The following is a 15,026-nucleotide window of genomic DNA, read 5'->3' on the forward strand; positions in this document are numbered from 1 at the left end:
CAAATTTGGAAACTTCACCTCTTTTAGTGTATTAAAACTTTTGTCTTCTATGATATAAGGACGGACAGAGTTGCACATAGACTGACGGACAGACTGACGGACAAACGGACATGGCATATTTGGCCTTACTTTTCCCCTAAGACTAAATGGTTCTTAAAAAGTTTATTACAACTATTTAAAATAATCTGCAAGTTATTATTAATCCTTAGACATATTTATTTCTTAAAAAATATCAATTAAATGACTTCTTAAACCCACTCATATTTATTAACTGTGCAACAACTACTGACACAATGTCACACGTAAACATACAGAAACGCACTTTGGAAAGGATGGCGGAAGAGGCTGTGGCGGCGGCACGCGGTGGAAATATATTTATTACACATGTTGAACAATGTAAGCACAAGTTTTGCTGCTCATTTGGTCGATGGTCAACAAGCAAATGCCTTGTTAACCATTATGGTCCATGTTTTAATGTGGCAACACACACACACAAAGCGAAAAACAAACAACAACAACAGCGACAAGAACGCCAGAGAGAGAAAAAAAACGACAATAACTTTTCGCATTAAATGAATGCCAAGTGGCATTGAGACAGCGAGGTAAAGGAAAAGCTGCGGAACACGAGAGGGGGAAAATGCGAAAAAGAGCCGAAACAAAAGAGGGAAAAAGTTGGCTGCTCTTTTTTTTCAACTTTTCAACGCGGAAATTAATAACAAATTGCTTTAAGCCACCATGACGATTACGTTCTGCGCTGCCTATACCTTATAGTACTGACATTTTGGCTTTTCTGTGGAAGTTGGGTATTTTTACAGGAAAAATTGAAATTTTTATGGAATTTATCAATTTAAATATTCCGCAAAATTCATACTCTTTTAAAATTAAAATAAATAACAAAATGATACAATTAATATAATGTAGCATTACAGAAACTAAGGGCATTAATAATACAATAAAACATGTGATTTATGAATAAAATAAAGCTATTTTGAAAAACAAAATCAATATAAATAGTATTAAAACCTCTTAGTATTATTACTATAATAAATAATATCTAAATTTTAGCCAACTCTAGCTCTCTGATGATGACCAAATTGAATGTATATATAAAACACACATCTCCTTCCGTTTCCTTCTTTTTATTTCCTGGCAACGCCTCAAGTTAAGCGTGGCGGCCGAAAATAAAACTTTTTTCCAGCACAATAAACACTTCATTGTGCACTTGAGTTAATTTATCAAGAATGCCGAAAGAGAAAGCATACATACATATGTTAAAATTATTGAAAAAGTTTCAAGTGCCAAATGGCAGCGAAAGATGATGTTAAGGCCATGATGGCTTTTCATTAAGCCCTGGGAATGGTCATGCCAATTCAAGGGAAGGAAGCACCATCATCCTCTGGCGGACCAAGCCAATTGTTGTAGAACATGAATAATGCATGCTATAAAAGTTGTATGAGGGAAATGCAGGGAAAACGAAAATGCCACCACCACTGGAAACCAACAAAACGGAACTAGAAACGCAAAAAACAAAAATGCGAATAAAAAATCAGCAGAAAAATAATTAGAGCAAGCTGGTAAACCAACCACGGCAATTGGCTTCTGACTTTGAATTTTTTGTAATTGGATTGGAGTGGATGTTCGGTGTAGAATAGAAATTATGTTCAATAAATTAATAAAAAGTAAATTTAGGAATAAACATTTAATTGGTAAAAGAACTTCTATAATTAATGCTGTGTTTTAGCAGTGAAAACTCCATCATTAAAGTGTTTTCTGCAATATATTCGTATCTATTAGGGGATGGAAATTCAATCAATAAAATATCATCTCTAATAAGTTTATAGTTTATTCAAGTGGTGGAAATTAAATCTTTAATATTTTTAATATATTCATATTTCATTTAAGCACCGAAATTTAAATCACGTATGTATTTTTCATCAAGGCAATGCAAGTTCAATAAATACTTGTATTTTGTTTAAGCAATAAAATTTAATTCGTAACAATATCCTCTTTAGTATATTTATATGTAGTATAAATAATAAAAATACAATAATTAAAATATTATCTCTAATGAATTTTAGCTTATTTAGACCGTGAAAATTCAATTGATAAAACTTGTTTAAGGAGATATTAATATTTTATTTAAGCAGTAAAAATGAAATCGTTAATATGTCTTCTATATTAATTTATATCTCACTCAAGCAGTGAAAATTAAATATGTAAAATACCATTAAATTTAATTGATATATATGTAAAAATATTATAATAACATCTTAAAACCTATTTATTTTGAATTCAAATAAAAGTTAAGTAGCTTTTTATACCCTTGCAGGGTATTATAATTTCAGTCAGAAGTTTGCAACGCAGTGAAGGAGGCACCTCCGACTATATAAAGTATATATATTCTTGATCAGGATCAACAGCCGAGTCGATCTAGCCATGTCCGTCTGTCCGTCTGTCCGTCTGTCCGTCTGTCCGTCTGTCCGTCTGTCCGTCTGTCCGTTTCTACGCAAACTAGTCTCTCAGTTTTGAAGCTATCTGAATGAAACTTTGCAGTTAGTCTTCTATATACTCTCACTCGTATATATGTCGGAACGGGCCGGATCGGACGACTATATCATATAGCTGTCATAGGAATGATCGGAAAAGTTTTACAAAAAAAATTATAAAATTTTTAGTTTTCAACAGAATTTGATCAAATTTGAGATATAGCCATTTCATATTATTCTACAATTTTGTGTAAAATTTTATGAAAATCGGACGACTATATCATATAGCTCCCATAGGAACGATCGAGAAATTAATTCAATTAATAAGTAGAACATTTTCAGTTTTCAACAGATTTTCATCAAATTTGAGATATAGCCGTTTCATATTATTCTACAATTTTGTGTAAAATTTTATGAAAATCGGACTAATATATCATATAGCTCCCATAGGAACGATCGAGAAATTAATACAATTAAATTTATAACTTTTTTAGTTTTCAGCTGATTTTCATCAAATTTGAGGTATAGCCATTTTATATAAGTCTTAAATTTTGTGGCAAATTCCGTAAAAATCGGACGACTATATCATATAGGTGCCATACACACGATCGTTTGATGTAGAGGAAAAATGAGAATCTGTGAATGTAAAACTGCAAATATAATATGTATAGGTGAATGAAATGAAAGCAGGTATTACTTCATTGTTTTTTAACACAAATATATATAATTTATATTGTATGGATTCCTATTCATAGAAGTTCTACCTGCAAGGGTATATAAACTTCGGCGTGCCGAAGTTAGCTTCCTTTCTTGTTTTAGTTTACTTATTCTTTTGTTGATTTCCAAATTATGTATCCTTGTATCTTTCAATCTTGTTATCTAAATTAAAAGACTTTTCTAACCTGAACTTTAAATTCTCATCACCTATTTTTCATTTAATTATATATAGTGATATAAAAAAGGACAACTTTCTGTTTAAAATTTTCAAGAATATCCGCGCAAAAGTATTCTTAGCCAAGTGCTACTTAAATTTTAAATATTCCCAGCTCGTTCTTGGTGTCCCGTCTTTGTTTCTGAGCTGCGCTCTCGATGAGCTTCACTCCAGTCTCCCTTGTCCTTTGGCCGTTATCCTTGCTCCTTCTCCTGCAACTGCTACTGCTCCTGCTGTTCAATAAACTGTAATTCGTGCGCCACTTCCATGTGCATTCATTTGTCGCCAGGCTCCCCTCAGACACTCACACTCACACACAGACTCAGCTTCAGCTTCAGCACTCAAATGCACTCACACTCACACAGGCAGTGTCTGCGCTCGGCGTACATGGCGTATGAGTGACATTTAATTAAAATTTATGTAGTCTAAAAAGGCAAAAATTTTTCTACAACCAACGAGAAGAGCGTTGGTGCTGCTGCTGCTGTTGCTGCCTGTTCAAATTTATGCAACGCACCATTTTGTTTGAGTTGTATTAAATGTTCGCAGTTTTGCCGACCGGGTTTTCTGGTAATCATGTGTAAATTTGTTTTTACACCCATTACAAGTGCAGGTCGGGCCCCGCTACCGGGGTTCCTGTATCTAAGGACAACGGACACATAATCAAATATTTAAATGGAAAATTGCACTTTTGCCGGGGGAAAGTGAGTGGAAATTTACGTTGTTTCTTGTTTCTTTGCCATAACAAATGACTGAAGTTTAATTTAAGTTTCAGTTATGATTCAAATCTTTAGTTGGATTGTAGATATTTTATTCGAAAGGATTGCGGATAAGTAAAAGATTTGTAGCTCTATTTTCCATTTCAGTTTAGTTCATTTTCCTTTACAATTTCAAATACTTGAAAGGAAGTATTTATTCTTTAGATTAAATTAGAAATTGAAAATATGAATTCAACATTTTCATTTGAATTATCTTTATCTGTATATAGTTTTTTATACTTTTCGCCAAAAACTCTTTTATTCTCAATTTAAATGTTCGTTTTAATCAATTATTTAATTTAATTCCATTTCTACAATTTTTAAATTTCTAAAGCTAGTCTTATTTTTATCACTTTTGCTGTTCTTATATTAATTTAACTTATTTTCCCTTCTCTCATTTGGTTTGCTTGGCTGCCAGCTTCTTTTTGTTCATCATCCAAAGCTGATATTGCATTTTCCGATAATGCAAATGTCTTTGAAGATTCTTCTTGAAGAGCGTCTCGCGGGCCAGGATCTCCAGATCCTCGAAGCTGCACTGCCTTATATTCTGTTTGGTTTTTGCTATCAATTCGCTAGTCAGGTGAATTTTAGTCACGGAAACACGAGAAACGTGGACTTTACGGCGTCTCAGCTCCTCGCGGTGCAGGAACATGGCATAGGCGGCGGTGGGAGAGCGTGGCGGGGAATCCCCGGAATTTTGAGCTGAATCCTTGGCCGGCTGGGAAGGATTATTCTGCTGGATTTGGCACATCTTGGCTGTTGGATTGCTAAACTGCGTTTGCTGGTTGCATCAGAATTTCAACTCTATTTTATACCCAATTTTTTTCTTCTGACCTGCCCATTCATGAGACCCATAGGTCGCAGGTCAATCGGCGGATCTGACCTGAATTTTGTTTTTTTCTCGGCTAGATTTTTTATAGCTCACGGCTGGCATTGGATTAAAAAAATGTAATCCCATTCATTACCTAAAAAGTGCAGCAAAAGTTGTAAAAATAATCGCTAATCCGGATATACAGCCAGAGATTAGGTCCGAACCGAACTGTTTATTGGTCAAGAGATGGTCCTGTTCTCGCATGTCCTGCCTCATTCTGATTCTCCTCTGCGGTCTCATCGATTCTCTTCTCACTTTTCATAATGCTAATCCTTTTGCCATCGTCCTTTGGCCAGCAATTAGCGTTATAATGAAGCCACGACAGCTGATAGCCTTTCCCGAGATTCACTCTATTTTGGGAAAATTTTACATTTTAAGAAGGGGTTGGAAAACAGCAGCCAGCCAGGGGCGGTCAAGAGGGGTCTCCGTATGGCCCACGGCCAGCACAAATGACCAGCTGACCCAATTTGTAAACAGCCAAGCCAAATATTTGACTTTGATCGCCGGCCACAACCGCAACTTCTTTATTATTCGACTGAGGCACAGTGGGTTGGAATGGATTTAGTCACTTTAAGCATTTTTTAAAGGGAATTTTATTGAGAATTTTATTCAAAAAACGACAACAAATAACTTGATATATATGTCGACATCTCAATTAAATAATTTTTATATCACTTCCAATGGATTTTTTAGTTTCTAATTAAAAGTTTTATTCAAAAAAGGTAACAGAAGTACTTTGAAAAATAGGTTTGTATATCAATTGAAATATTTCTTTGTAATGAGGTGAATTTGAAATATCTCATTTTTCAATTTATCACTATAAACATATTTTCCAAGTCTTTTTGAGTAAGCATTTTGTTATAAAATCAATAAAGTCTTTCAAATGTATTGCTAAATCTGAATTTAATTGTTTCTTTATAAAAGAACGTATTTTAAAATATATTTCCATAATAATCAACTCAAACCAATTTATTAGGAGTTTTAACATAGAATTCTGTTTCAGAATTAGAATAGAGACCTCGAAATCAACCTCTTAATTAAATTGTTTCTTTAAAAATAACCTAATTTGGTTTAAGAATCCTGCAAAATAATATTCGACACATTTTTCCCACACGGATTAAAAAATGATTATTCAAGAAAAACAAGTGTTTTGTATAAATCATTTTAAGGCCTGGCAGTAAAAATATTTATCTACAACCTTAGATTCTCTCAATTTAAATAATCTCATTTGTGGATTCTTTCCCACTGTGCCACGCCCTTTGTTATTTTTTCATAAATTTATGCTTAAGGGCAAAAGGGCGATATAAACTCATTACATTGGCTTGAATGCTGTTGATGTTGTTGCCACTTTTGATGGGGCTACCGGAGGAGGGGGTCTACCAATGCTTATATTCCGGGCATTTTCCATCCGGAATATTTGGTGTTCGCTTTTGGGGTTTCATTATGAAAAGGGTTGTGTTTTTCTCCAGCTCCAGCTCTGGCTCATGCTCCGGCTCTGGCTCTGGCTCCTATGTGCGAAAATCACAACATTTTAATCTCATAATCTGAATTTATGTGCCGACTCAATTTCGTTATACTTAACGACATTTTATGCGGTTATTTTATGCAGGCAGCAGCCGAAACTGAAGGAGCTCAAGGGAATCCCAGCGCCAGACTAGCTCTGACTATATGTGTGAGCTCCCTTTTCCCATCGTACAAACACTTTGCGGTTACGCTGGCACCCTTCAAGCTGAGGGGAGTTTGGGGAGGATTACACTTGGAGAAATTATATTTAGGTTAGAAATCATGTCTGGAGTTTTAATAGATTTAAAACCTTATTATAAAACTTTTTGTTCTGTGCCTTGAAAGCTTTTATACATATATATTTTGTTTAGAGTATTATTCGATTCCCACTCTTTAAATAAAGTTATAGTTACTTTGCCTATTAAAAACTATTTTCTCATCAATATAAATAAATATTAAATATTATATTTAACCTATAAGTTTTGGTTTTTCTTTTTCTTTTCAATTTAATATAGAAACTGGTAGATAATATATGCCTTGACATCTTTTTAATGTATATATGCATTTAGTTTATAAAAGGTCTAATTAAGTTGATTTAAATCATATAAATCGGGAATATGTAATGTGCCATACATATAACAAATAGATTGTTTTGTTAAAAAACAGATATAACAAGTGCAGCAGTTGTTTTACATAGCTTTCACTTCCATTCTATTGATATAATAGTAGTATAAAATATATGTTTATCAAGATAGGAAGCTAACTTCGGCATGCCGATGTTTGTATACCCTTGCAGATTGCAGATTGGATCTTTAATAATTAATTCAATATAAATTATATATATTTATGTTAAAAAACAACGAAAAATGACTACTTCCATTACTTGAGCGACTTGGTTGAGGAGAAACGGACAGAAGGACAGACGGACATGGCTAGATCGACTCTGCTGTTGATGCTGATCACGAATATCAAGTAAATAAACGTAATATGCTCGGAAATAACTCCTTGACTTTGTTGCAAACTTAACTAATACTAAAATTATAATACTCTGCAAGGGTATACAATGCGAAAAAAGGTTGCCCGAATTGTCAACCTTAACCCGGGCTTTTAGTTTCATACTTTTCTCCCAGTGTCCCCGTTAAGTACATCAAATATGTGAGAGATCCAGTGCATGTGTGCGCGTATGAGTACTTGAGATTTTCTATGGTCGCACAAAGCACATTAGTTAAAAGTACTGACCAACAAAGCCACTAACAAGCTGTTGGCCAGCAACTTCCCTCGATAAAAGCCCCTCTCTGCTCTGGCCCCATAACACACACTATGTGTACCCATTTTCCTCACATTTTCCTCCAGATTCTTCCCTGTTTTCCCCACCCCACTCACATACTATATTGGAGTGCCATTATGTGCGCTTTACTTTTTCCATCTTCTCCAACTTCATCGCCTTCACGTTGTTGTGCGGCGTCAATCTCGATGATGCTGCCGCTTCTCTGGTGTGTCGTCAGCAGTTTGTCCGGGGGTAAAGTTTTTTAATAAACGCATTTAAATGAATTGATGCATGGGCGAGTTATTCTGGGTAATTTCTCATCGTTTAATATGAAACAAGTTAAGGTTGTGTTCTCATTTCGCCCTCAGTTGGCTTCATTGCCCAAAAAACTTTTATTACCTTCGTATATCACACAGCAAAAGAATGAAAATTTACAAAAAAACAAAGAGGAGGAAAAGTGCAGAAAGGGAAAAGGAATGAAAGTTGTGCAATTCTTAAAACTTAATGGAGGCAAGTTTTCGCTCAACAACAAAAAATCAAAAATTGTACAAAAGCAATTTGCAACTTAAGTTTAAAAGGTATCAATTTAAATTTAAGTTTATGAGCTGAGAAAGGATTTTTGCCAGGAAATTCTAGTCCTGTTTTATTTATATTTTCTTGTTTTCTTATCAAAAATACTCTCAATTTAATGCTTAAGCTATGTAGATTCACAGCTATGCTAAGATTCTTAATTTATAAACCTCACTTTAACCTTAAATCAATATAGATATATAACTAACTAATTCTAAGCATAGTTATGGTTTTGTAAAGAATGTATCCATTTTCGATTTTCGTTCAAATCGTAATTAAACCAAAGTCTTAAAATCCAAGTCCAAAGCATGACATATTTAACCAAATTGCTTGCATTTGTAGAATTTATGTGCAAGCAAAGAAAGTTCTATCGTTCTGTCGCATTTTTTGAGGAATATTCATGTCGATGGGCAGACAGTTTTCTTTATACAACAATCCAAGGACTTTCCTCTTTTCAATTTATATTATTTGTTTTGCCTTTGTCTCTGTCGCACTTTGACTTTGTCTTTTATTTATACAAATTGCTTTTGTTTTCGGCTCTCAACTCGGCTTGCTACGCTGCCTGCTGCTTTGTTTATTCAGCTCGGGTTTTTTGTTGCTATTGTTGTCTTGCCATCAATTCGCCTAAATATTTATGCTTTTATACATATTTTTATATATATATATTTTTTTTCTTTTGGCAAAATATTTCTGCATTCGTTTCGCCTTCCATCAGTTCCTGGTCGTTGTGGCCCGTCTATTGACGCCATGGTAGCCATTCTGTTTGGTGCCCGCCTTGCGATTACCATTGCTGGAGCTTGAGTTTGAGTTTGCATTGTTGGCCAAGTCCACATCCGTTTCGGCCACGATTGGCGGGCCCCAAGAAACTTGTCGCCGCACTGTTGCCGGTCCCGCAACAGGACCAGAACCTGCTGTTGCTGTTGCTCCTGCTGCTCCTCCTCCGGCAGGACCTCCATTTCCCCCGGATCCTGGCTTGCGTCGCTTGGAGCCTGCTCCTCTCTGTGGCAGTTGTCGCTGTTGCTGCAAGGGCTGCTGCTGCTGCTGTTTTTGAGTTTCATGTTGCTGCTGTCAAAGTGCAGAAATGTTTCGAATTGCTTTTTATTAAAAACTTTTTTCCTTCCGTTTTAAATATTTCATATATAAAAATATATTTACTTTTTTTCGGTGTGCAGTAAAGACATTCCTTTGGAAAACATTTTTTCCTTTGATTAGTTTTTGTTTCGTGGCATGCATTGACATACCTTCATGCATAGTTTAGTTCAGTTCTTTTTTAATTAACATGCGCGAAAGGACGAAATTCTTTTCACATATTGCTCACTTGTTAGTAATTCGATTTGCATATTTGTCAAATTCGTTATCCTTCGTCTGGTTTTGGGAGAACCAGAACTTTATTGTTCATTTTCCCAGAATTAAGGACACCCATTGAGGTGAGGAATTCCAGATGAAACCCTGAAGCTCTGGAGAGTATTGTGTGCCAGTCTCATTGTTCACTTGTGTAGCAATTGTATTGTTACTCTTTGTATTTTACATTCTAACAAAACCCAAGTAGGATATAAATTTAACAAGCATATATGCCTGGCCTAATTAAAATGTAAAAATATAATAAAGAAACTACACAATAAAGACTTTGCTTGAATTTTCTTTCTGCTTGTAATGTCTAGGAACAAATTAATTTAAGAGAGTAGGTTTAAAAATCATTCACAAAAAGTAGTTTGATTTAATCTTTTCAATCAATTATTTACTTTATATAAAGTATGCTCTCCCTGCTCAGTATATAAATAAGAAAAAACCAAGTGTTTTTCTTGATTAAAAGTGAAAGTAAAACTGTTTGTCTAACTATGCAAATATCTCACAACCCCTTATTTATTTAAATTTATACTGCAATTTTATATACACATCATTAGCCCGCTTCGATTTCTTTGCCTTCATTAAGATTTATAGAAAACTTGAGGGGAAAATCTGTTGGATGGTTCCTAAATGTGGGTGTTGCTAGGTGGTTTTTCCTCCCTTTTTTTTGCTGTGTGTGTTCTTTTGGGTGTCTTCTGGATGCTTTTTGGTTGTGCAGACTTAGTTGTTGCTGGAGCTGTGTGTGTGTGTGTGTGTGGGTTGGGGTTTCGTTTTTGCATTCTAAGCTCGTAATGAGTTTCACCGCAGCATTGTGGTAGCTGGCAAAGTTAAGTGCGTGCTGCGTTTGCGGCAGGCCCAAATGAACAGCAGTAGTTCGTGGTGAAAGAATGGAGAGGGGGGAAAAAGCTGGAAAAGCTGGAAGAGCGCCGAAGAAACGGAGCAGCAGAAGATGAAAGAAAAGTGCAAAGACGCCCACAAACATTTCTGAATAAAAAAAGAAGGAAGAAACTTGGCATGCATGACAGGAGCAAAAGCAGCAACAGCCACCAGCTGAGGCACTTGCACTTTTTGGTTGATGTTCAAACAAAAGCTGCAGCTTTCACTACAGTAAAGACTTCGTACATACGTGCTTTAGAAAATATTTTAAAGATAAGGTATCCATTCACTATAAAAAATGAACCAAAACATAATATATTTGGGAATGCTTTCTCAGGCAATGTTAGTCAGAGAATTCAATAGGAAATCATGTTGGACCTTAATGGAACTCTTTCTAACCTTTATATATTATTTAGAATATTATTATTATATTTAATAAAAGGAAAATATTATCTTGTTAGTTGTACATATTTTTGTAATATTTACCAATTTAAACATCTCTAAAAATTCAATTAAAAGTAAAGTAATCAATCAACATTAAATTTTAAAAGTCAATGTAGGTATCCTTAACCCATTACCAATTTTTAAGATACTTCTGAGAACATCGAGGACTGTATTAACCCCTTTTTCAAGGAACTCCCAGCTCGTCCTTTTTGGGTAAGCGAAACTTTTTGATTTTGAGGCAGGAAAAAAGTTTTTGAGTGCGCTTCAATTTCGGTTGCTTTGCAATCAGGCTCGCGTAGACGCCGCAAGTCAAGTGGAAATGTGGAAAATTCCGGGAAGGCGCTGTTTGTAGCGAGATGTGGCGTGGAAGGGTAGGGGGACGTGGCCCAGACAATGCCACACGCACTTTCCGCTTTCTCTCGAAACTTTCCCCATTTTTCGGGTGTCGCTGTTGCCGTGGGAAAAACTAGGAAAATTCATCGCCAGATTTGAATGTGCAGCGATTGGCGTCGGGGAAAATTCAATTTGGTTGCAGCTTAAGCTCAGACAAAGTACATGCTAAGTAAGCTCAAAAGTAACATGCGACCCAATACCCCTCATCCCCTCCCCCTCACTTCGCTTCGATAGACACTTTTCCAGCTAAAACTACATAAAAGCCAATAAGTTCAATATTTTGCTTTTCCAATTTCCCACAGAAAACTGTGCAATGGAAAAAGGGAGTTCGTAGTTCGAGCTTGAAGCTTCGGTGGAAGTTTGTTTTTGGGCGTGCCGAAAAGTCGATGCAAAAGTTGAAAGTTCTTGCCGCGTTTGTTGCTTAGTTGAAGGTTTTGTCTTAAGTTTCTGGCCGAAGAGTTTCTGGTCACCCCGCATGCATATACAATCTGTATAAATCATGGACACGGCACTTGATAAGCAAAAAAGACTGAGATATAACTTTTTCACTGGAGGAAATATTTGAATTATTTTGGGGATTTTAATTTTTTAGAGTTCCGAGAATATATGCATATATATTTGCTGGGGAAATAGGTTTAATAATAACACTGCACTAAGGATTAAGAATTTAATAAAATTAAAGAAAAAATATTAGTTTTTTTGAGGAGAAAGTCATAAGAATAAGATGCGTAACGCACTATCCTGTGAGCCTTCTTGCTTGGAATAATGGGAGAGCCAGCAAAAACATTGTTCGCGTTACATATCTTATTGTTTTATAAAGTTTAGGTATTATTCGGATGAGAACTTATACTATATTTATAAAAATGCATAATCTTATATCAAATATCCGAAAAATTAGTCTAAAATTCTGAAATTTACTTAACTGTAAGTGGTTCAACAACTGACCCATCATGAGCCCATAAATTGTGGCCTGCAACAATTGTTATTCTTAGCACAAAGTTCATCTCAAGATGAAGTTTTTCCCTGCTGAGATTTTCCCCTTACTCTCCTGTTTTTTTACAGTCATTTTTTCCTGCTTTGCCTTAACGCATATTCATTTGGGAAATGTCCTTTTGACCCCCTCCTGTTAACAAAAGAAAGCAGTTGCAATAAGCTCACCACCCCTCCGAATGCAGTTCAATTTATTTTTGTGCGGAGGTATTTTAACTTTTGTGCTGTGCAGAGCACTTTTTCTATTAAATAACATTTTAGACAATTGGCTTGGCTGCTTCGACAAAAGAAAAAAAACCCAAAACCGAAAAGGGGGAGATTCTGCCGTTGGCAAGAAATTGCATTGATGCCGCTTAAGAAATTGTCCTGGCCACAACAGCCAACCGAAAGGATTCATTTTTCTTTTTATTTTTTTTCTTTAGCCCAGTTAACAAAGGAAAAAGAATTGGCCAATATACAAAGGATAAAAAAGAGGGAACGTGGCGGTGGACCGAAGACAAGGAGAAACCACACACCACACAGAAATCGAAAAGTTTCTCAGGGCATGTAAAAACTATCAAGTGGCCGGCGTTTAAGGGTTCCCTTAACACACATTAAATGCTTCAAAAGTGTAAGTATTATGCTGTAGCTTGAAGAGTTTGGTTCAAGCATGACCCTTAAATGGAATTAAAATTAATTATTTAGGGGATAAAATAGAGAGATAAACTTGAGGTGTTCCAGCAAATTGAATTAAAATGAATTATTCAAAAGATATTCATCTTAATCCCAGAGCATCATTTAATTTTAGGTATTTTTTATTTAAAGTTTATTAAACAATAACCATAACATATTTTATGGGCACAACTCTTTCAATCGCCTTCGCTGCAATTAATTCATTTATCTCGATAGTGGCAATAATCGGCTTACACAATAATTGAGAAATAATTGAATTGACTCGATTGTCAAAAGCTTTGTTCTGGCCAAAGTCTATTGACCGGGCCAATTTCGTACGGTTCGTGTTGCTTTAAGCCAATTGTCAATTGTCAAAAGGTACTCATTCCCATTTTTTCTGACTTATCCGCCTCTTTTTTATTTTTTGTTTGCCTATGGTTGGTTTGTGTTAAATTTAATTAAACAGTCACACACCATTCAATATAGACAATTATAACTGCACACACAAATAACAAAGAGCGTGACCATTATATTGCAATTATCGATTAAATATTTCATAAAATAAAAAAAATCACGCAGAATATTTGTCGTCGTCATTCAATAATGCAAACAGCAAGTGAAGAAAATATTTTCACATGTTTTGTTTATTTAGTTAAAATTAATTAAATGCAATTTAATTAAACGGAACATTCTCCGGAGTGGATGATGGCCGTCAGGCAGATACACACATTCGAGCCAGTCAAAGCAAACAAGTTAAAACGCTTCACTAAGGTAATATTTATGATAGTTAGTAGGGTCATGCAAATAGTTTAATGTTTGTGAAAATGTCGAAGGTGTTGGATATATGCATATTTATTACTTCTATAGAAAAGGGTATAAAGATATCATTTAATAATAAAATTATGAAGTAATCTGGTAACAAATAAATAAATCTTTCTATATAAAGAGCTTAAGGGTTGAATTGTTAATGAATTTTTATAATAATTATTAATTTGATTTGAATCTTCTTAATGCAAAATTAGAAGTTGAGAAGCATTAGAACCAAGGATTATACTCCTATATTGCATTTTAAACCATTTTAAACGAATAAATCTTTGAACTAAACCTTTAAATTTTCAATATAATAACATTACATTTTAAATAAAACTCTTAATTCAATTTTTCAATTTTTAACTAAATAAAGTCAATACAATACAACAAAATTCAGATAAATATAAATAATTACCTACTTTATTTGTTTCTTATTAAGCAAATTTATAAGTAACCATTGATTGTAAGTTTTTTATCTAAATTCTTTAAGGAAGGATTATTGAATTGTCTTGATTTCTTTAGGTTAATAAGTAATAAGTTATAAAAGTTGTCCAATTTCTAATTAAGTAATTTGATTTAGAATATGTTGAATATTAATACTCAATTTTCAACTAATCCCCGGGAGTAGTAATTACAGTTGCTTCCCGGCCTTCCTCGTTGTCGTTGTCGTGTGTAACCCTGATTGCACTTGACATTATAACGTTTTGTTTATCCAATGTCCTGACTACTAATGTCCCCCGTGGACTGTCCAAATATTGGTGCCCCAGAGTGTGTTTATATGTGCTAGTGTGTGTGTGTTTGTCTTCGGGGATGTCCTTGTGATTGCAATTACAAATGATGCATTTTCATGCCTCTGAGCTGTGTGCGTCTATGTATTTGCAGGCCATTTACTCGCTTACATTATGTAATGACATGCTCTTCCACTTGACTTGGCTTTATTTTGGGGCTAGTCGAGTGTGTGTGGGTGTTCAGGTGGGTGTTGTGTGAGGTTGAGGTGTTATTTACATGCCAATGCCAAGGCCGCGTGTCCCTCAGCCCAACTCATGCAAATTGGTCTCGCTGATTGTGACGAGCGGCGCCAATCGGATAAGGTTTTCGGTAGAAATATTGGGTACAGTGGGTCCTCTGCTTA

The 15,026-nt window shown here is 35.0% G+C and overlaps 2 protein-coding genes and 1 pseudogene across 9 annotated transcripts in view; all 3 read right to left on the reverse strand.

Annotated features, from left to right (window-relative positions):
* axo (axotactin) overlaps positions 1 to 15,026 on the reverse strand; it is a 78,405-nt gene that overhangs the window by 3,254 nt on the left and 60,125 nt on the right. For 2 of the 7 annotated variants that reach the window (XM_086833585.1, XM_020960772.2), the window contains exon 21: positions 8,159 to 9,448. The exons of 4 other annotated variants lie outside the window; for them this stretch is intronic. In XM_086833585.1, the coding sequence (XP_086689711.1) occupies positions 9,095 to 9,448 (354 nt within the window). In that variant the 3' untranslated portion in view covers positions 8,159 to 9,094. Of the gene's footprint in view, positions 1 to 8,158; positions 9,449 to 15,026 lie in introns of those variants that run through there. One more of the 7 variants, XM_086833584.1, reaches the window with a different exon arrangement.
* LOC110190366 (uncharacterized) lies at positions 4,449 to 4,923 on the reverse strand. Its single transcript, XM_020960777.2, has one exon. It carries the CDS (start codon positions 4,921 to 4,923, stop codon positions 4,567 to 4,569), a length of 357 nt encoding a protein of 118 aa, XP_020816436.1. The 3' UTR covers positions 4,449 to 4,566.
* LOC147643539 (uncharacterized) lies at positions 4,449 to 5,604 on the reverse strand (annotated as a pseudogene). Its single transcript, XR_015271855.1, has 2 exons — positions 5,456 to 5,604; positions 4,449 to 5,423 (listed from the first exon to the last, which is right to left on the reverse strand). The product of XR_015271855.1 is annotated as an uncharacterized LOC147643539 (transcript).

The sequence above is a fragment of the Drosophila serrata genome, unplaced genomic scaffold (assembly GCF_035046125.1).
Source record: "Drosophila serrata isolate PLE 108 unplaced genomic scaffold, ASM3504612v1 contig_272, whole genome shotgun sequence".
NCBI lineage: Eukaryota > Metazoa > Arthropoda > Insecta > Diptera > Drosophilidae > Drosophila > Drosophila serrata.